Source organism: Notolepis coatsorum (genome assembly GCF_963971535.1).
Source record: "Notolepis coatsorum genome assembly, chromosome: 1".
NCBI lineage: Eukaryota > Metazoa > Chordata > Actinopteri > Aulopiformes > Paralepididae > Notolepis > Notolepis coatsorum.
Window position 1 is genome coordinate 229,736,580 of NC_140165.1, and position 24,129 is coordinate 229,760,708.

General features: G+C 41.4%; 1 protein-coding gene across 1 annotated transcript in view; it reads right to left on the minus strand.

Annotated features, from left to right (window-relative positions):
* Positions 1-383: 383 nt before the first annotated feature.
* Positions 384-24,129, minus strand: part of ano7 (anoctamin 7) — a 74,716-nt gene continuing 50,970 nt past the window's right edge. The window contains exons 17-24 of the mRNA XM_084320598.1: positions 22,083-22,137; positions 21,631-21,728; positions 19,738-19,898; positions 14,452-14,657; positions 4,710-4,849; positions 3,382-3,472; positions 3,047-3,166; positions 384-1,430 (exon numbers count right to left, since the gene is read on the minus strand). Coding sequence (XP_084176724.1) covers positions 1,212-1,430; positions 3,047-3,166; positions 3,382-3,472; positions 4,710-4,849; positions 14,452-14,657; positions 19,738-19,898; positions 21,631-21,728; positions 22,083-22,137 — 1,090 coding nt within the window. The 3' untranslated portion in view covers positions 384-1,211. The remainder of the gene's footprint in view (positions 1,431-3,046; positions 3,167-3,381; positions 3,473-4,709; positions 4,850-14,451; positions 14,658-19,737; positions 19,899-21,630; positions 21,729-22,082; positions 22,138-24,129) is intronic.

Below are 24,129 nucleotides of genomic sequence, written 5' to 3' on the forward strand. Positions count from 1 at the left end.
CTATATTCTGTTATTCAGCCCTGCGGCGAGCAGGAACTGCATAACAGCACTAGCTCTCTCTTGGTGGTTCTCAATCTCACCCACATAGATATATATATATATATCTATGCTCACCCAGGCCTAGAAATGAAGGCAAAGAGAAAGAATTACCTCCCTGAGAACGAAGAAAGAACTCTAAAGAAGGATATTCGTGCTGCACTGACTCCACCCCCCACACTCACACAACCCATTGATTGATTGATTGAAAACTTTATTAACAGATTGCAGAATGGGTACAATACAGTACAGCTCAATACACACAATTGTTAAGGGGATGCAGACCAGAGAAAGACTTTCGTCTTGTTTACACCAGGGTCCCCCATTTTCAACGGGATGTCTCCCTACTGTACAATGTACACAACGTCTGATTAAACCCACAGTGCCCCAACCGTAATCTACAGATTATAACAGTCTCTTCTTCTTCTAATTACCGTCAGACTAGACGCCCGTCGGCGTATTGCTACCTCACACTGATGGTTTTAGGATGGTTTTAGGTACTGCACAATACTGTGGCCTTACACTTTATGATGCAGGCCTGTGTCCACAAGAAAATCCATGACAGCTTTCACCACTGCACTTTGCTGTTCCTCAGGGGGTAATCAAAAGTAACTAGTAACGTAACTAATTACTTTGATACAAAGTAATCAGTAAAGTAATTTTGATTACTTTTTAAAGGAGCAGTAATAAGTAACTAATTGCACTTCCTGAGTAACTTACGCAACACTGCTTATATGAGATCAGTTCCACAAATTCTTTATTTAATACAAAGTTTTAGTTTTCCGTTCCTGTGTAAACACAATTGTACAGTACTAGCTTTTCACATTCACCGTTTTCCTCGTTGTCATGGGGACTGGCAACTGGCAAGCAATATTATTGCCACTTCCACGGAATGCTTCAATTAAAACCAATAGTATAAAATGGGCTGTTTCTATACTGTACTAGACAACCACAAGCATCCAGACATTTCTCACCCTGATTCTCTTTATTAGTAATTGTAAATAGGCAAGATTAGTTCTTGAAAAAGTGATCCCAGAGCATAGAATATAAATGTGTTTGTTTATCTGCTTTAGTCGGCATGGATATGATTTTCAGACTAGGCTACTGCAAAGACAAGAGAAGAAAGCCTGAAGAGAATAAGCAGAAGACAATTCAATCTGTCAGAGTTCATAGGTTCAGGACGAATGTTCTTTCTGTATCTCTTCTGGGATGGGGTTCAGTAGGGGCGGGGGTGAGTCCTCATCCCACGGATGTGAGTCCCCGTCCCACGAAGGTGAGTCCCCGTCCCACGGAGGTGAGTCCCCGTCCCGTGGAGGGGTTGCAGGGGGGGAGGGTCTGGTTCTGCGACGCAACTCAGTGGGGTTCTCGTCAAGAATGAGTGTATTGTATAAAGACTAAAAGAAAAGAGAAAGAAAGGAATTAGACACTAATGTAGAGCTGCCGCGATTACCGCATTACCGCGGTATCGCTGTTACATCACGGCCACTGCAGAGTAGGCTGAATACCGCGTCACCGCTGTTTTTTATAATAATAATAATAAATTACCCTCCTCTCGTTGGGCTTGCGGCTCTGCAGATATACCCTACTCCTCTATCGAGATTCCAAGCGACCCTATTGGGTACCAGAAAAGTCACGTGAAACATTGCAGACCACTGATTGGTCAGAAGAGAGACGCGTCACACGTTGTAGCGTCATGCAGTGTGTTACCACCAATCAGCAAGCGCGTATTAGGTTTTTACTTCCTGAATGTCAGCACATCACAACACGGCTAATAACGTTAGCTTTAACTCTCCGCCGGAGTGGACTATCATCGCTCCTCAGGAGTACTAAACGAGACATAATGATTTTACTGTCTGCAACGAATGTTATAATAAAAGCCCTTCGTTCTATACACTTGTCTGATTGAAAACTTTATTAACAGACCGCAGAATGGGACAACTCAGCACGCTCTGAGCAAAGAAAGGAACTGAGATATGAATAGAGTATTGCTTGCCTTGGTCCGGTAAATACGCTGATGTTATTGAACGTATAACTATATAATGTTAATGCCACAAAACGAATGCCTTTATTATAAAGTAGTAACTTTATAGTAATAATAATAAGAAAGGGTCGGGGGGGTTAGGGGTAACCACCCCTGCCCGCGACACCGAGTGAACTGCGTTTCACTTTCAATAACTAATGCGTGCTTGCCGAATCCCAAACAATATTCATGCTGCAAAGTAATCCTCTAAAGATAGACATTTAGACTAGAGGCAGGCTATATGCTATAAAGAGTAGACTACTACTAAAAAAAAAATGCATTCAAACTTTTTTTTTTTCTTTGTGTGCGTGCGGTAATAACCGCGCGGTAGGAAATATTTTGCAAATGTGTGCGGTAAGGAAAAAATCAATACCGCGGCAGCTCTACACTAATGTCAACATATTGCTGCTGTCTGGCGACATTGTGAGCAAGTTGCATGACCCTTGTCCCCAAGACATCCATTGAAACCCCTAATGTACATTATAACTTCAGAAATGCATAGGTTTCAATCTGATTACGAGGTTGTTTTCCTAAATTCCTGACAAGTGGACCCTTTTGGAGATGCATGGTTTACACCTCATCACTGCCCCCTTGAGGTGTACTGTGTACCTGGTTCTCTGTTAGGACCTTTCCAGCCATGTAACCTTCTCTCTATCTAAACCTCCACAGTCTATTCTATGAGCTGTACTGTGTACCTGGTTCTCTGTCAGGACCTCTTAATGTCCATATTCTATTCTATTCCATTCTATTATCATACAAGGCACACTGTGTACCTGGTTTTCTGCCAGGGCCTGTTTAGCCAGGTAACCTTCTCTTCATCTTAATGACCACATTCTATTCTACTATCGTCTATTCTCATATACAAGGTGCACTGTGTACCTGGTTTTCTGCCAGGGCCTGTTTAGCCAGGTAACCTTCTCTTCATCTTAATGTCCACATTATATTCTACTATATTCTATTCCATTATCATATACAAGGTGCACTGTGTACCTGGTTTTCTGCCAGGGCCTGTTTAGCCATGTAGTGTTCTCTCTTTATCTTTATCTCCACATCCTCTGGAATATCTGGAACCATCAGGTCAATCATGTGACCGACGAAAAACACCACGTGCTGCAGACGAGAACATCCACAGGCCTTTTAAATCACATCCCACGTCAGTTTATAATACAATAAATCATAATACAATTCTGCTAATATTCGGGATACTGGGGTATTCAGTCTAGGAGTTGGTGTGTGTAAATGCCATATCCCGTTGACATGAGCTGGGAGACATTTTGTTTTATATGTGCATATAATAGGTTTACTTGCAACTTCATGACATTTACCTCAAAGATAATGACAAAGCCCAGCCGGATCGCCAAAAGGTGGAAGAAATCTGGTAGAAAATGTCCATTTTCATCCCTGTATCCTCGATATCTAGAAACATAGCCGACAGAAAGCTAAAGATGATTAAAGATGAGAGGTACAAGTACTACTATAACGTATGATGTATATCATGCCAGTTATGGTACCTTGTGTATACTGTTTTTACTTTTACTCTTACTCATAGTATCCATTCAGATTTCAAATTCTTTATTGCCTATATTTATTGTAACATATTAATATAACTGATAGGGTACAGACCCTCATCTGCACCTTTGTTTAGACTCTTTACTTTTCTCACATTTTTATATTCCGAGTTAATTATATTGTTTACACTGTTTACTTTTCTCATATTTTTATATTCAAAGTTAATTATATTGCTTACACTGTTTATTTTTTCTCATATCTTTATATTCAAGTGTCATAGCAGCATAGAATACCGGGGCCAATTGGTCTGCACAGACTTTTAGGACGCGGCCGGGGATACCGTCCGGTCCTGCTGCCTTCTTGATATTCACTTTCTTAAAGGTCCTCCTCACCTCATGTTCTGTTATCCTGAACACTGAGTCTCCATCTGCAGTAGCTCCCCCGTCTATTGCAGTGGTCTGTTAGTAGGCTGGTGTTGTTATTCACAGCATCAAACCTCGCATAGAAGGTATTGAGCTTATTCGCCAAGGAGATATCATTGTTCAGCTTGAGGGAGGTGCCTTTGTAATCTGTCATCGTTCTGAGGCCCTGCCACATACCTCTGGAATATTCAATTGTATTGCCTATATTCAACGTCTTTCTACTATTACCCTGCCCATACCTGTACCCCTCCCCCATGCTGCTATGACACCCGAATTTCCCCATGGGGATCAATGAAGGCATATCTTATCTTACTATGATAATATTAGTAGTACTACTACCATAGTGGCTGTAAACTGCACTTGATAGACATAGGAGCCAACAATATTTGTATAATAGTCTTACTACAGTTTACTAGGTTTCTCCTTGTTGACTCTGAACACACACTTGATAGGGATTGATATGAATACACACAAACATCACAATACACACACACACACACACACACACACACACACACACACACACACACACACACACACACACACACACACACACACACACACACACACACACACACACACACACACACACACACACACACACACACACACACACACACACACACACACACACACACACACACACACACACACACACACACACACACACACACACACACACACACACACACACACACACGAATGAGCATGGTGTCTCCCACCTGCACTGCCTGTTCTCGGCGTTGTAGTTGGTGGGTGAGGTGGCCAGGGTGAAGTTGACGTAACCTTCAAGCCGGCCGTTGGTTGTATAGTGGTAGTAGAGTCGAGGCAGGAAGGCTGAGGTGAAGGCAATCAGGAAGGCCTGGACACACAGTAAAACACAATAATAAAATATAACACAATATAATATAACACAACATACAGTATAAGCAGCTGTAGTGTCATCATGTGCTCTTTGGATGCAGGTATCACATAGTAATATTTCCCTTTTTTGGACTGGTTTTGTGTTTATATCCAATTGCTTAGCCTATTACTGGATAGTAGGGGTGTAACGGTACATGTATTCGTCCCACGACTTCAAGGTATTGACGCCACAGTTCGGTGCATGTAGCCATATGACAAATATGTCTCGGGTGGATTATATGACACTAGGTAGAACTAGGGTTGTACATTTTACAAAATTTCAGTTCAGTTCAGTAATTTTTTATGTCGGGTTTTGGACACATAGCAATGGTCATTCGATAAATCGCCAACGTTTTACCAGCTGCTATTGCAGCATTGTCCAATTGTCCGAAAAGGGCTAGGGAGAAGCACTAGGCTTGTCGGGCCCTACCCCTGAAGACTTACTTTTATTTTTTGTATTTCTTACATTTACATGCATAGTACATACATATAGTACACATTACAGTACATACATATAGTACACATTACAGTATACCTGCAGTATATAATACTATATAATAGTGCAGGGGTAGGCAACCCTAGGCACGCGTGCCTGCATAGGCACGCGGGGGCATTTGCATAGGCACAGGGGGCAGCATTTATAAAAAAAAAAAAAAAAATATATATATATATATATATATATATATAATATATATTTTTTTGCTTTGAAATATTATAGTGAAATATTTTGCACTGTTGTCGCATTTATCTTGTTGAAATCCTCCCACAGGTTCTTTTTACTACCACATATTTAATTGAGACCCTTTATTTGTTTATTATTTCAATTTAGCTGGAAATATATTGCTACATCATTCAGTAACATTTGCAGAGCCTTATAACAAAAACATTATTACGGTCACCATTGTGACCAGTGGGATTAATCAACAAATTGTATTATTTATTTTTCTATTTCATTGAACATTGCACATGTTAAAAGCCATTTTTTTACTCAAAATGTGAGTATTACCAAGTCAACTTGTGTTCTTAAAACAATGACAATAAACATAGTTTTATTAGGTTGAAATAATATGGTTGTGTACTTATTTTTCTGTTAACTTATTATGGATTGAAAACTGAAAACCTTAATGCACAGTAACTGAACTCAATATTTTTAAGTTCTGGTAACTTATTATATTTTTTTTACAGTGTAGTCTTGCGATCAATCAAAACTTATTTACACGATATACCTCACATTCACCCTCCATTCACATCCTGGTGTTCTCCATTAGGCCTGTAGGTGGAGCTATGACAGCACACGTACAGTACACACACCAATGGTGTGTGATGTGTCCAAAAATTAATGGGCAAATGTGAGTGAAATGGTCGCACTGTATGCAGCTGTTTGTCTGCATTGCATTCCCCCCCCCCCCAACTCAAATGTAGGGTTGATACAACCATCATAATAATATTGTTAATAATAACAATAACAATAATGATGTAATAATGTAAAAATTATCATTAAAAAGACCTGATTATGAGAAAAAAAATTACGATGCATGGAATATTGTTGAGGCACACTAGTTACAACTATATTTCAAACAGGCACTCCATGTCAAAAAGGTTGCTGACCCCTGTAATAGTGTATACAACACATATATAATGTGATATGAGATATATAGTACATGATATATACAATATAATATAGTACCATAATATAATAGTATATCGTGTAAATATAGTTTAATATAATATACAAATGAATTATAATATGATTATATGATATAACGTACAATACAGTATCATATGTATTTATTTTTATTTTTTATTAAATGCAACTAAAGCTCTTCCCTTCTGTACCTATCGAAAATAGATATTTTTTTGTCTAGATTTGAATGATTTGTTTTCACAATATTTTAGTTCAAAATTATACTCACTATCTGTAGAGGCTTACATTGATCTTTAACGCTGAATATTAACACTTTCAGTGCCGGCCATTAACGTTGATTAATGTCCTTGGATGCCAGCATCCACTTCAATGATAGCGTTAAAAACGCATAATCTATGTTTTAAATTATGGCTATGTGTCTAATCTGCCCGTCGCTTATCAATGACTTGTTTGCGGGCAACATTGTCGAAACGGATTGTTTTTTTTAATCGGTTCATATCCTTTTTATAGCATTTCGAAAAGCTATCGTTTTCTCGAAAATTTCAGGAAAATTTAAAGATTCCGTCATAAACGGCATTTATTGGAATATTCTCGAATACACTAGACACGTTGTCATTTGTCGGCCTATTTATGAATCGTTTTCAAATAAACGCTAGATTATCGATAGTATATGTGTACTTATGCACGCTATAGAAGCGAGCTGAGAAATCGATTATCTTATTTCCTCAACGGCACACACACACACACACATATACACATACGGGACACGCTGTTATCTCAGTGAAAACAGCTCTGATTATCCTAAAACTGGTAACATAGACTCCTTACCTTAGATCAGATGTTCTCCAAAAAGATTATTCCAATTCCTGATCGCCATTCCAAATATCGATCGCGTTTATTGATTGATTATTGGCTGCTGTAAATATATATTCCAGGCTGCTTTCCATCTCGCGATCACTTCCCTCTTCATCAGACGGCTCGCCAGCATCGTGGAGCCAATAGGCTCCACCCCCACACATCCACCAGTCTAATCGAATGGGCTACAGTTACACAGGGATAGACGATAGGGGGCGGTATTTTCTCATCGGAGCTCCTAGAGGGGCTGCTGTACCAACGGGAGACTCGGTTGATGAAATATGAATTCAGATCGCTAATAAATAAAAATAAAAAGACAATTTATTTATTCGTCGGCATTCAACGATCGGGGCGAAATAACGACATAACATGTCGCTGGCACTCAAAGTGTTAAGCTTGTGTTACCAAATTCAACTTAACAACCGCACCACTCTACACTGGGCTGTTTCTCCCCTCCCCATTACTACAAAACTATGAATGAATGATACGTTTGCACAGCAGGGTCATTACAATAGGCTGTAATCTTCTTGGTGGAGCCTGAACACAGAGTAACACCGGTTTGACAGACTACAGGCAAGCCTAGATGGAACTAAGTATAACTTGTACTACTGGCTGTTCAAAAGAAATGAAAAGAAGCCTAGCCTTATACATTTGAGATTTTGTTGCTTTTTTCTTGTTGTACCGAACTGTGACCCAAAAACCGAGGTACGTACCGAACTGTGGCTTCTGTGTACCGTTACACCCCTACTGGATAATAGCTTTATAAAGGCTTATGCTGCAAAAAAGACTAACATAGTGAGGGACATCTTGTATTAAGTCTCCTCAAAGCTTACTTCAAGATCTGTTAAACTAGATCCCCAGTGTGGGTGGAAGTTAAACCCATTTTCCAGTCACCTGTCACTTCTTTATGAAGGTCATGTGTGACATGCTGACAGATACAAGTATCATGTGATTTATTTACTTCTGGGTGCTAGTCACTTCCCATTCAACTAAGAGACTATCAAAATCACGTTTCGGAGATTCCAAGTTTAGTCTAGTAAAGTAATCTCTGGTGGAGATTTGTGCCACAACAAAATCTTTCCATGGCCTTGATTTACAATGCATAAGCATTTTTTTGGGTTTGTCCAGTGAGGACTTTCTTAATTTGGGTGATGACAAAACCCAACACCTTCTTGATTGGTTTCAGTTTGCATGGGCTGCCACCTTGCTTGACCTTTTATTCAAACACCTAGACGGCAATAACACTCATGGCAAGCTGTTTGTTGATTTTACATCACCTTTCAACACCATTCAACCCCACCTGTGTTGGTGGATAAACTCTCTATCTATTTTGGTATGACTCTAGTTTGGCTGATTCAATGCTTGACTTCCTCTACCAACAGAACCCAGAGGATGATGTGGGTGGATGAGTGCAGGTCAGGGGAGCTCTCTTCATCTACAGGTTCACCCAAAGGCTGCATCCTCTCACCACTCCTTTATGTTCTGTATGACTGATGACTGTCTGAGCCCGTTTGAGAACCGCTATATCCTGAAGTTTGCGGATGACTCAGTTATAGTCAGTCTCCTCCACAATGATGGTTGGACATGTGCATAGATTTCAGAGCATCATCCTCCTCCCACTCAGATAGTAGATACCATCCTCCTCCCACTCAGATAGTGGATACCATCCTCCTCCCACTCAGATACCATCATCCTCCTCCCACTCAGATAGTAGATACCATCCTCCTCCCATTCAGATAGTGGATACCATCCTCCTCCCACTCAGATACCACCATCCTCCTCCCACTCAGATAGTGGATACCATCCTCCTCCCACTCAGATACCACCATCCTCCTCCCACTCAGATAGTGGATACCATCCTCCTCCCACTCAGAGAACCATCCTCCTCCCACTCAGATAACCATCCTCCTCCCACTCAGAGAACCATCCTCCTCCCACTCAGAGAACCACCCTCCTCCCACTCAGATACTATCCTCCTCCTCCCACTCAGATACCATCCTCCTCCCACTCAGATACCATCCTCCTCCTCCCACTCAGATACCATCCTCCTCCCACTCAGATACCATCCTCCTCCCCATCCTCCTCCCACTCAGATACCATCCTCCTCCTCCCACTCAGATACCATCCTCCTCCTCCCACTCAGATACCATCCTCCTCCCACTCAGATACCATCCTCCTCCCACTCAGATACCATCCTCCTCCCACTCAGATACCATCCTCCTCCCACTCAGATACCATCCTCCTCCCACTCAGATACCATCCTCCTCCTCCCACTCAGATACCATCCTCCTCCCACTCAGATACCATCCTCCTCCCCATCCTCCTCCCACTCAGATACCATCCTCCTCCCACTCAGATACCATCCTCCTCCCACTCAGAGCACCATCATTGAGGGTCAAGAGGTGGTCGTCAGCTATACATATCTTAGTTGGTTCAATCATCCATAACAATCTCACTTTTGAATGCAATACTGAAATGGTTTGTAGGTGAACAAAGACTTTTCTGCCTATAGAAACTCAAAGGTTTCCTGTCGATCCTACATAGAATCAATTTGATAATTTCCCCTCATCTGTTGATATGTCAGTCTAAAAATCAAATCCAAGAACGCACACTGGCTAAAATAGTGAATACCAGCAGAATAACAGGTGTCCAGCAAAGTTCTGTATAACAGGAAGGTAGTAAAGAGGTCTGTTCTGTATAACAGGAAGGTAGTAAAGAGGTCTGTTCTGTATAACAGGAAGGTAGTAAAGAGGTCTGTTCTGTATAACAGGAAGGTAGTAAAGAGGTCTGTTCTGTATAGCAGGAAGGTAGTAAAGAGGTATGTTCTGTATAGCAGGAAGGTAGTAAAGAGGTCTGTTCTATATAGCAGGAAGGTAGTAAAGAGGTCGGTTCTGTATATCAGGAAGGTAGTAAAGAGGTCGGTTCTTTATAGCAGGAAGGTAGTAAAGAGGTCTGTTCTGTATAGCAGGAAGGTGGTAAGGAGGTCTGTTCTGTATAACAGGAAGGTAGTAAAGAGGTCTGTTCTGTATAGCAGGAAGGTAGTAAAGAGGTCTGTTCTGTATAGCAGGTAGTAAAGAGGTCTGTTCTGTATATCAGGAAGGTAGTAAAGAGGTCGGTTCTTTATAACAGGAAGGTAGTAAAGAGGTCTGTTCTGTATAACAGGAAGGTAGTAAAGAGGTCTGTTCTATATAGCAGGAAGGTAGTAAAGAGGTCGGTTCTTTATAACAAGAAGGTAGTAAAGAGGTCTGTTCTTTATAACATGAAGGTAGTAAAGAGGTCGGTTCTGTATAGCAAGAAGGTAGTAAAGAGGTCTGTTCTGTATAACAGGAAGGTAGTAAAGAGGTCTGTTCTGTATAGCAGGAAGGTAGTAAAGAGGTCTGTTCTGTATAGCAGGAAGGTAGTAAAGAGGTATGTTCTGTATAACAGTAAGGTAGTAAAGAGGTCTGTTCTGTATAGCAGGTAGTAAAGAGGTCTGTTCTGTATAGCAGGAAGGTAGTAAAGAGGTATGTTCTGTATAACAGTAAGGTAGTAAAGAGGTCTGTTCTGTATAGCAGGTAGTAAAGAGGTCTGTTCTGTATAACAGGAAGGTAGTAAAGAGGTATGTTCTGTATAACAGTAAGGTAGTAAAGAGGTCTGTTTTGTATAGCAGGTAGTAAAGAGGTCTGTTCTGTATAACAGGAAGGTAGTAAAGAGGTCTGTTCTTTATAACATGAAGGTAGTAAAGAGGTCGGTTCTGTATAGCAGGAAGGTAGTAAAGAGGTCTGTTCTGTATAACAGGAAGGTAGTAAAGAGGTCTGTTCTGTATAGCAGGAAGGTAGTAAAGAGGTCTGTTCTGTATAGCAGGAAGGTAGTAAAGAGGTATGTTCTGTATAGCAGGTAGTAAAGAGGTCTGTTCTGTATAACAGGAAGGTAGTAAAGAGGTCTGTTCTTTTTTCTTTTTTTTTTTATTATTATTGGTCTTTTTCCCCCTCCATTTTTCCTCCGATTTTCTCCCATCCCAATGTTAGTCGTATGCCAATTCCCAGTCCCTTCCTGGTCGCTGCGCTTTACCCCCCACAGTCAGATCATTTGGGAGAGTGGAGGCTACCACGTGCTTCCTCCGACACACGTCCAGCCAATCACCGCTTCTTTTCACCTGGCAGCGCGGATTCTCATTGAGAGGGCGTAGCGTGTGGGAGGAGGTTCAGGTTTCAGGTTTTTATTTAGACTCCACAACATAAACAGATCATTAATCCAGCTTACATTGCTGTCAAGGATAGTAACGTAAAAGCCTCTTGACTTATTTCCATCGTTGTCCTTGGGTGTCAAGGATGCTAGAAACACACAACTCATTACAGAATTAATCACAATTATTATCTTTGCATAATAATAATGGCACAACCCTAAATTAATACAAAACAAAGCACATTTGTTGATACAATGTTCATTTATGTCGAAAGTCAGTGAGCTTCAGGAAGCACCCTCGGGGGAGGGAATTTGGGGGATGGGAGGGAGGGCGGAGAGTGGGGGGTGGGAGTTAAGGAGAGGGTAGTGGCTTAGGGTTTTGGGCGTGTGAGGCAGTCGAGGGATCCGCCCCTCCTTCCGTGCACGTCGCCAGTCGTGCTCGTGGGGGGGAGGTTTGCGTGAGGATGGGGAGGGGGGGGGGGGGGGGGAGGCCATCCATCTTATCTTCAGACAGTCAGATACTGTCCCGTCCTTAGTTGCGATGGGTACGGACGTCATAAACCAGGTCTTATCTTGACTTCTTCTCCTCGGCCTCTTTCATTGACCTCGAAACATTCCTTCTTTCCTTCCACAGACTTGAGTTACGTGGCGGGGGGGGGGGGGGGGGGGTGGGTTGCAACAGGTTACAATGATTCCTGTAATGCTTTAATTTAATTTAATCCAGATCTTTCATCTTCTTTGTCGCGGTCCTAATGTCCTGCGCGACCCCCAACATTACTTGACCCCTACATTGTTCATCGGCTGTATGTTGAGCGAGCCGCTTTGTCAATTCAATGTGGGCATTTTCCAATCTTGCTACTACTTGAAGGCAGCAAATCCAAATCCAAATTGCGATCGCTCCCCAACCGATCAGGAAGATGACGAGGAGATATAGATCCTCAACATCTTCAATCTCAATAGAATATAGGCATATTGATCGCCAATTATTCCAACTGTCAATTGCAAACCCGGCCTGGAATGTCCCTATCGGACACAATGGTTCGGTCGCACTTTGTTTTCTTGAAGAGAAGATTCGATCCACTGCTGCAAAACTCCAGCTTACTAGTTGATCCATTGATTGACTGAGTGGGAAGTCAGGAATATTGAAGAAAGGGTAGAATGTCCACACCGTCAAGGAGGCAGTTGTAAGGCAGTTGTAATTAGGGATCCACACCGTTATTAATTGCAGCTTAGAGTCCACACCGTCGAGAGAAGCAGAAAGACAGCGCTGGTGTACGGAGATAAAGGCGGCTGCTGGGAGGAGGGTAGAGGAGGCCTTGGAGGGCAGGGAGGAGAGATAAAAAATGCGACTGCTCTCTGGGGAGGTTTGAATGGAAAAAAAACCACACTATCCCCCTCACGTCCAATCCGCGCTTAGCAGGCGCCCCGACCGAACTGTAGGAGTCGCTGTTTACAACGACCCGGACCCACCCCGCCAGCTTCTCCCACCCTCTGATACAGCCAATTGTATCAGTGCAGACGGCCAGCCAAGCTGGTGACAACCCCGGAGCTGTGAGCTGGATTCGAACAGGCGAACCAAGCTCACAGCTCCGGGGCTGGTGACGAACGCAATCTCCGCTCGAAAGAGGTCTGTTCTGTATAGCAGGAAGGTAGTAAAGAGGTATGTTCTGTATAACAGTAAGGTAGTAAAGAGGTCTGTTCTGTATAGCAGGTAGTAAAGAGGTCTGTTCTGTATAACAGGAAGGTAGTAAAGAGGTCTGTTCTGTATAGCAGGAAGGTAGTAAAGAGGTCTGTTCTGTATAGCAGGAAGGTAGTAAAGAGGTCTGTTCTGTATAACAGGAAGGTAGTAAAGAGGTATGTTCTGTATAGCAGGTAGTAAAGAGGTCTGTTCTGTATAACAGGAAGGTAGTAAAGGTCTGTTCTGTATAACAGGAAGGTTGTAAAGAGGTCTGTTCTGTATAACAGGAAGGTAGTAAAGAGGTCTGTTCTGTATAGCAGGTAGTAAAGAGGTCTGTTCTGTATAACAGGAAGGTAGTAAAGAGGTATGTTCTTTATAACAGGAAGGTAGTAAAGAGGTCTGTTCTGTATAGCAGGAAGGTAGTAAAGAGGTCTGTTCTGTATAGCAGGTGGTGAAGAGGTCTGTTCTGTGTAACAGATGGTGAAGAGGTCTGACTGCACCACCCTCTTCATCAGGAGTTTCAATCCATGCCCTCTGGCACCCGCTTCAGATTCACCCTCAGTCAAGACAAACCGGTACAAGCATCTCATTCATCCCCACAGCCGGTACCCTCCTCAACTCAAGAGAAAGGAGGTAGCCCGCCTGTCATGAGGCCTACTTGTAGGATGATGTTCATGTTGATTTCTCATCATGTTGTTGCCACTGGACAGCGTTGTTGATGTATTCTGATTGTTAATGCTATGCTGATCATTTTATGTAGGGGGATGACAGGATAGTCATGATTATGTTGTTGTTATTGATGTTCTGATGGTTATGCTTGTTCATTGATGCAGTGCTGCTGAGTCTGTGCTGCTCTCACTAACGTGATTGTTAGTACAACGTGATATTGCACTTTATGCTGCAAAACCAAAGGCCCTTTGTTTGGGGACAAATAAAGTTGAAATTGAACGTCAACACACGCACGCACATACCACACACACACACACACATGTACATAAACACACACACACACGCACATAAACACACACACGAATGTACATAAACACACACACACACACACTAATGTACATGAACACACACACACACGTACATAAACACACACACGAATGTACATAAACACACACACACACACACACTAATGTACATGAACACACACACACACGTACATAAACACACAAATGTACATAAGCACACACGTCAGTCTGAGTAGGGCCCTTACGTTGGTGATGACAGCCATGCGCGTGATGACCTGCAGGATGTCCAGCCAGATGCCGATGCCCTCAGCTCGCTCCACCACCGGCCGCCGGTACTCACACACAAACTTCTGGGCGTCCAGACGGATCTCCACCCAGTTATTGATGAGGGCGAAGAGGGGGGCGAGCGGGCAGGCCGCCACGAAGATGGTGATGAAGCCAAACTGGAGCACTGCAAGAAGAGAGACTGTAGAATTAGAATGGATAGAACTGGAGCACTGCAAGAAGAGAGACTGTAGAATTAGAATGGATAGAACTGGAGCACTGCAAGAAGAGAGACTGTAGAATTAGAATGGATAGAACTGGAGCACTGCAAGAAGAGCGACTGTAGAATTAGAATGGATAGAACTGGAGCACTGCAAGAAGAGAGACTGTAGAATTAGAATGGATAGAACTGGAGCACTGCAAGAAGAGAGACTGTAGAATTAGAATGGATAGAACTGGAGCACTGCAAGAAGAGAGACTGTAGAATTAGAATGGATAGAACTGGAGCACTGCAAGAAGAGAGACTGTATAATTAGAATGGATATAACTGGAGCACTGCAAGAAGAGACACTAGAATTAGAATGGATAGAACTGGAGCACTGCAAGAAGAGACACTGTAGAATTAGAATGGATAGAACTGGAGCACTGCAAGAAGAGATACTGTAGAATTAGAATGGATAGAACTGGAGAACTGCAAGAAGAGATACTGTAGAATTAGAATGGATAGAACTGGAGCACTGCAAGAAGAGAGACTGTAGAATTATAATGGATAGAACTGGAGCACTGCAAGAAGAGACACTGTAGAATTAGAATGGATAGAACTGGAGCACTGCAAGAAGAGAGACTGTAGAATTAGAATGGTTATAACTGGAGCACTGCAAGAAGAGAGACTAGAATTAGAATGGATAGAACTGGAGCACTGCAAGAAGAGAGACTGTAGAATTAGAATGGATAGAACTGGAACACTGCAAGAAGAGAGACTGTAGAATTGCAAGAAGAGAGACTGTATAATTTTAATGGATAGAACTGGAGCACTGCCAGAAGAGAGACTGTAGAATTAGAATGGATAGAACTGGAGCACTGCGAGAAGAGATACTGTAGAATTAGAATGGATAGAACTGGAGCACTGCAAGAAGAGAGACTGTAGAATTAGAATGGATAGAACTGGAGCACTGCGAGAAGAGATACTGTAGAATTAGAATGGATAGAACTGGAGCACTGCAAGAATGGTAAATAAATGGTAAATGGCTGCATTTAGTGTTTTGTAGCACTGCAATAAGAGAGAGAGACTGTAGAATTAGAATGTATATAATTGTAGCACTGCAATAAGAGAGAGACTGTAGAATTAGAATGGATAGACCTGTACTACAGTAGCACTGGAATAAGAGAGCGAGACTGTATACCGGTAATTAGAATGGATATAACTGTAACACTGCAATAAGATAGAGACTGTAGAATTAGAATGGATAGAAATAAAGACTTCCAGGTGTATCATGGTCACTTCATTGACTATGTTTAAATGTACATCAGTGCTTCAATTTGAATGTGATAATGAAAACACTGGGGTTAAAGAAAGTAAAATTTACTTTCATTAAGGTCATATTCAGAGACATGTGGAGTTCTTCAATATTAGTTTAATTATTAGTAGTTGATGTTACTTATTAGTTTAGCATTTAAACACCCTCCTCTAAGTAAACTACACACACACATCCAAAATCTGTGTGTAGTGGTCTGGTGTCACGGATGGAATCCTGTGGATGATGAATGAGGAGACATGCTTCAGTACTTTCCATGTAATGAGTTAAAAAAAAATCGAATAATAATATATTATATTAAATATTATATTAAATCATATTCCCCCCCTGGTTGTAAATCTTTTAGTTTTACTCATTACGACTCACACGACTGGAAAGTAACGCAGCAGGTCTCCTCATTCATCATCCACAGGATTATGAAATCCTGAAATCATTATGAAAGACATTTATATATTTTTTTATAGATATTTTAGTAATGACTTAGATAATAGTTGTTGTCATAATAGCCTTAAACCAACAATGTCTCATTTAAGATAAGATATTCCTTTATTGATCCCCTTGGGGAAATACATGTGTCATAGCAGCACGGGGGAGGGGGGAGGGAAGGTACAGGTATGGGCAGGGTAATACATAAATACAGGCAATACGATTAGATCTGAATATTAAAATATGAGAAACAAATAAACAGTGTAAAGAATATAATTAACTGAATATAAAAATGAGAAAAAGAAACAGTGTAAACAAAGGTGCAGGTCTGTACACCCTATCGGTTATATTTAGGGATGCACCGATCCGATATTGGTATCGGTATCGGCCGCCGATATCAGTAAAATTGCTGGATCGGGTATCGGTAAAAAAAAAAAAAAAAAAAAAAAATATATATATATATAGAGAGAGAGAGAGAGAGAGAGAGAGAGAAAAAAAATATTATTATTATTTTTTATAATAATAAATAGAATAACAAATAACCATTCAGTACATTTATATCTATGTGTTAATTTGTTATATTTAGTTTCACTAAGTTAGGAAAGTAATGTTTTAAGTCAAGCCTGATGTGGCATACAGTTTATTAATTGAATGAATGAAGTTTATTTTCTGTCTTTGTTTACAACAAATCAAAAACACACTTGTGATCCTTTACAATTCTTAAAAACAAAATACTTTTGGGGGGGGGGGGGGGGGGGGGGGGGGGATTGGACAATGGGTATCGGATCGGTATCGGTATTGGCAGATACCCAAACCGAGGTATCGGTATCGGCACTGAAAAAGTCGGATCGGTGCATCCCTAGTTATATTATAATTACAAAAAATATAGGCAATAAAGGATTTAATTGAATAAATTCTATTCTGGGTCATGTATAGAACAAATTACGACCAGTGGTACTTCAACACAACCCCTCACTTTCGCTGCTACAGCCTCAAATGGTCTGGTAGGACCAACATGGTCAGCCCTCTCACGATACCAGACGTCCCTAGAACAAACAATGCGTTTTTTTTGTGTGTGCACAGAACGCAGGGTATTTTCTGCAAGAATGGACAACAACTACACAGCCGCCCCACGACCACCAAGAAAGCCAAGAATCTGCTATGCAGAAAGTCTGCATGCAATAAGAGAAAGCACCCAGATGCACAGAGCAAAGGGCGGCACAGTGGTTAACACTGTCGCCTCACAGCTAGAAGGTCCTGGGTTCGATTCCCGCTTTGGGGACCTGGTTGCCGTGTTGCCAGTTACCCAGGTGGGGTATCTCCTGGGCCTTTCTGTGTGAAGTTTGCATGTTCTCCCTGTGTTCGCAAGGGTTTCCCCTCCCGATAAGATAAACCCAATGGAAAAACATGCACAACAGATCGCTAACGCTGTCGCATCCCTGACGAAGATGGACAGGAGCACTTGGATTGATCCCCGGGTGCGGCACACGCTGCAGCCCTCGTCTGCTCCTGGCTGCTCTTGGGGTGAAGGACGATGTGCGTGTGTGTGTGTGTGACGTCTTCCTGTGGGTCGCCCATCGCGTGTGTGTGTTAAATCTGCATGACATTTCTTCATGGGAAAACACTGAGACTGTATCGCTTGCAGCCAGCAGGTGTCCCAATTACACATTATTTCTTTAAAAAAAGGGGCCTATTGGAACTATGGAATGTCGCTAAACACAAAGAAAACTAAAGTAATGATCATTGAAAAAACACCAGGAACTGTTTGTAAAATACAGGTGGATGGAGAAAAACTTGAACAAGTGAAGGAGTACATGTACCTTGGAAGCTGGATCAGTGAAGGTGGAAGAGCTAACATGGACATTAAGAGAAGAACCGGAATTGCAAAGGGCGCATTCTGGAACCATAAGGAATTATTGAGAAGAAACATAAGTTGGAAAACGAAGACCAGGATTTTGGAAACGTATGTTATGTCAGTCTTTTCATACGGAGCAGAAGCATGGACACTGAATGAAGAGGCAAAGAGGATGATAGACTATTTTTAAATGTGGACGCTGAGGAAGATGCTGAAGATAACATGGAAGGATAAGATCAAGAATGAGGAGGTACTGAGAAGAGCGGATATGCAAGGAGGACAGCTGCTGGAGAGGTTGAAAAAGAGAAAGATGGAGTTGTGCGGGCATGTTCTGAGAGGATCCAGCGGGGAGATGTTCAAGAAGGTGGTGATGGGGAAGGTGGATGGAAAGAGAGGAAGTGGAAGACCAAGAAGAGGCTGGGTAGACGACGTCTGTGATTGGAGCGGAGTGAGAGGCGGAGTCACGGAGTTGGAGAGAAGAAGTGGGGACAGAATGGGTTGGAGAGTGATAGGCAACCTTCGGAACGAAGAAGCCACCTAATGATGATGATTGTGAAAATGGCCCTTTTCTGTGTTTTGCATTGTTTTTCCTGGCTCCTCAACCGTAGTAGATTTGTAAACAACAATACACAACTCTCTATACAAACTATACAATACAAGGTATATGTCTTTGATATAATTTGCACCAAACTTGACACGTATGTTTGTCCTACTATAGCAAGGGCCTGTGAAGTTTTGAGTCATGAACATGAACTCAACAGCTTGTCCGATCGTGATGAGATTTGAAATGTATTGTCCTGTTGAATTAGCCTGATAGTATCAACATGTATAATTTTAGATAGTTGAACCATTTGACCCCTACATCCAATAACATTTTGGAAGAATGTGTGGGAAACAGGAAGTGATTTGAAGTGACAGGAAGTGGTGTCCGATTTGCACCAAACTTGACCAATATGTTTGTCTTACGACAGGTATTATGACAATGTTGCTGAAACATGAAATGTAGATTTACAGCCTTTGTCTTTTGAGACTGGTAATACAGGCAACTCCCCTCTCTGTCATCTACCCTGGGGGGGGGGGGGGGGGGGTGACAGTGGCTCGGGGGGTAGAGCAGTCATCTGGTAATCCAGAGGTTCCCGGTTTGATTCCTGCTTCTCCCGGGCAGCTTGTCAAAGTGTCCTTGAGCAAGACACTTAACCCCTAATTGCTCCTAATGAGCAGGTTGGCACCATGCATGGTGTGTGAATGTGTGAGTGAATGGGTAAAAATGTGAGGATAAAAGCGCACTTTGGATAAAAGCGCTATATAAATGCAGCCATTTACTATTTACCATTTACCCAGTAAAATGTTGAGTGTGAACATATCCACAAAGTGGGGAGATTTTCAGGCCTGGGCGGAGGTCTGCCCTCTGCTGAGTGCATTCTTCTACCTGTGGTCCCTGTACTGCTCACCCATCTCCAGGTATTCATCGAAGAGTCCCTCACACACCAGGAGCTGGTGGTCAGTCTCCCAGGGAGGAGCCTCGTTCTGCTGTAACTCCGTCTGGGCCTCCCCATCCTCTGCCTTCACCTTGGGGTTCAGGCTCCGCTTCTGCCACCATGCCTTCAGTTTCCTGATAGGAGAAGACACACACGCTTTAAATCCTCCCTAAAATCATGGCTCAGCAGCAACTCAAATTGGTCTTAATTTGGTTTTTATCTCTTTTATCATGAGTTGCTTTTAAGCGTTTGCGGTTTTTAAAATGTCTTAACATTAGTTGACTGTATGAGTTTTCAGGTTAGGTGTTTTGTACTTGCATTTAGGGGGTCCTGTCTGTGTATGTTCTTTCGTGTTTTTGTGCCTTTTTATGTTATATGTACGTAAATGGACCACAATGGAAACAAGCCATGGCTTTATTGTGTCCTCTTCATTTTACCAGCGTTATGACATTGTTATTGTTCAAATGTTGTCTTACTGGTGTGCCAATAAAGTATTCAATCAATCAATCAAACACACACACACAAACACTGGTCACTATTATATATCCATTATTCACTTCACTTTATGTTACAACTCATCTGTGTCCTAGTTATTATTTTATTAAAAGGTGCACTGTGTAGTTTTGTGAGAGTCAGAGAAGTGAATAATTTCTAAGGTATATTTTCACAACTGAATAAAGAAACTGTGCTCAGAGGAAGATTGGATCCCTGGAACACAATAATAATAGAAGTTATTATTTAATTTATGTCAGTTACAAAGACAGGACCAGTAATTTTGTGAACAAACATATTCTAGGCTTACGTTTGATTCACATAATTCTACTGATAATTCTAGTAAAATGACAGTAAATGTCTTTTGCAGGCTCTGCAAACAAATCCCCTTCCTCCTAAACCGCATAGTGCAGCTCTTAACACTTGGGGGCCCACATGTGGGCCCTCTTGAGGACGATTTGCCCACCGCCGCTTTGCAGACCTCTAGCGGCTCGGTGTGCATTTCCTTTAAGACAATATAGAGATAGAATTAAAGCCATATTTGTTGCCTGTCGATTGCCGTTTCATGCGACAAAATCCGTTCAGCGGATCTCGAGTTACTTGCCGATATGTGTAGTAGTACACGGCAGAGTCAGATTACCACCCCCGACTCCCAGGGTTCTAGCTCCGTCAATCATTTGGCGATCTCGAAAATTATTGGACAGGGTTATGATATGATGTACCAATGATCAAATCAGGGATCTAGGTGAAAAGTCACGAGCAAAAACAGGAAGAGAAAAAAACGCAGAATGAATTGAAGTCTATGAGGAAAAGGAAACCAGGAATGCTACACAATTTACCAAAATAATTTCTGAACGGATATTTATGAATTCTTTTGGATATATACTTTTGGATATTGCACCTACTAAAGGAAAACGTGAGTAACATGTTTTTCTACAACTCCAAGTTCAGACCTATGTTACTCTATTTCATTAGCACTAAAAGTGATCTTTCTTTATTGTATCAAAAACTTCAGAATGTTATACTCTATAGTGCCAAGTATAAAGTATAGTATTTTGGTTTGCAAAAAACAGTATGCAGTCCTCAAAAACAAAAATGGCCACTTTTCTGCCCGCATGTTAAAGCTGTGGATGCAAAGCACGAGTGAAAACAAAAATCCAGTAAGACTGAGCTTTATCTGTGTAATAACAGTCAGTAATAAGTTACAAAACATACTGCTGTCTATTTGTCTACGGTCAATTAAATAAATTAATTAAGTGATGTTTTTAATCAACTGTAATACTGGGAGTACTGGGATTTTGAAGTACAGTACAGAAAGCATCCATCATTAAAACAAAATGAAGTACCCTGGAATAACGTGACTTGCAGACTTACGGGCAGAGAAACTCCTGGATGTTGTTGATAACCTGCTTGCCCACCATGATCACTAGCAGCTCCTGAGCCAGTTCAATAAGACAGCCTCCCGGACCACACTGACCAACAACAACACATACAACAATAATAATAACAATCATAATAATAATCATAATAATGATATACTTTATTTGTATAGCACATGCCATACAAGAATCGCAGCCCAAAGTGCTTCACATCAGTAAAATAGACATAAAATGAGCATAAAATAGACAGAATAAAAGCAATGCAGAGAATAAGAAAAAGGGTAAAAGCAATGCAGGTAATAACAAGACAAATACTGACTCAATAGTCAATGACAATAGCTAAAGCTATTAGCACTGCACGATAACTACCGTAATAGACTTTCATAGGTGCATACTGCAGCACAATGACACAGAATAAGAAACTAGCTGGATCTGAATGCCACTCACATCTTCATTTCGCATTCCAAAGATTTTCTGGTAATTTCCAGGGTAACCAAGAAACCTATAAAAAAAAATAGTATATTCCATCAACATTATGATTTAATAGAAACGTTGGATGATGATGTAGCACAGCTTTGATGTTCATTAACACAATATCACGTATATATATGTAATTGGGAGCCAGCGCTTGATGGCCAATCACGTATGTGTTTAACTCGTTATTTATTTTATTCGCTATTGCCATTCATAATTCATCGAGGCACCTTGTGCATACTGTTCTGAGTGTGTCTGAGATTGCAGACGGTCAATACCGCCTTGTGGCAGCTATTGCACTCCATTAGAAACGATGTGGTTTGTTATCTGGGCCAAGCGGAGCCGTGTGGGCGGGGTTTAAATACTCCGGCGAGGTAGCCGGTCACCACCATACATTTACGAGGCTGCCCCCCCCCCCCTCCATATGCAATGCTGGAGAACGTGACACGGAAAAATGACAACGTGATTAAGTCGATTTCACTAAAACGCTATTATCGCGTCTTTTCCTGGGAAGCACCCAAACCATACTCATATTCAAAACGGTATAAAACGGAAATGTATGGATGAAAAAACAATCTGTTTTCTGCATGTTGACTGGAAGCAACTCACTGACAATCGACGGGTGTATTAGATCCATAGCTATAATATTTCATATATTTTAAGTAGGGATGTTCGATATTGGCTTTTTTACCGATACCGATATACCGATATTGTCCAACTCTTAATTTCCGATACCGGTATAAACAGATACCGATATATGCAGGGTTTCCCCCCCCCCAAAAAACAGAATAATTTCAGGTAATTAACATTACATATCTCTTGTCATGGAATTAACACAACATTATGCATACTTTTGACAATAAATAAAATGAGAATTTGTTCTTACTTGCTTGCCTGGGTAAATAAAGGTTCAATAAATGTACAAAAAAAAATTTAAAACAGATACCGATAATTTCCAATATCACATTTTATTACATGGTGTTTTCACATTCGCCGATATGCTTGCTTGTGATTGGTCAATAGCGCGCGTCAGAGGTCCGATATTACACAATAATGACCGCTGTGGGACAATAATGACCGCTGTGCGCAGCTGTTCGCAAACAAGCCCACTGAGATCAGTGCAATTAGACACTGCTGGCTGCCGGGGAAAGCTGCTGGGGGGCGGAGCGACGAGCACTCAGCGGAGCCAGAACCAGTGTTGCGAGTCGATGTAAAATGAATTAGGTATATTGTTAGTAAGTTAGCCATGTAATAAGCGGGATAATGTATAGCTATACTCGATAATTGTCGCAAAATAATTGACCTTCACTGACGTTTAAAACATCTCGCCGAGGCGGCTCAGTATTTTAAACTCTGTCGGTCAATTATTTTGCGACAATGACCTCGTAGCTATACATTATCCCTTACTTAATGCCAATATCGGCCGATAATATCGGTAGGCCGATAATATCGGACATCCCTAATTTTAAGCACTCGCAAGTGAACAAAGCGCCCCATTGAACAAAGCGCTGGCGTTCTAGCAAATGTATCAGTACTAAATGTATCAGTACTAAATACCTATATGTCCCTATGCCATAAATGTCATGTATGTTGTGTATGTCATAAATGTCTATATGAATTGAAAATGGGGGACCCTGATGGAAACAAGACAAACGTCTTTCTCAGGTCTGCATCCCCTTAACAATTGTATGTATTGAGCCGTACTGTATTGTACCCATTCTGCAATCTGTTAAATAAAGTTTTCATTCATTCATTCATTCATTCAGGTAAACAGCGACCCCTGGCCGTGAATGTGTTAAGGTGGACTCACAGAATGTGAAAGATGCTAAACATTATTCTGTTTTGATCAACATTCTTGCTTGGCCCTCCTTTAACACATTGAGTGCTACACCCCTTCCTGGAAGTGACCTGGCCTTGCCGTCCATTAACCCCATGTAAACGTAGTTGTAGTTTGTAGAGCTAAACCTATATTTTATAGTATCTATTTATAGTATAGGGTCTAATAACGCCGTCGATTGTC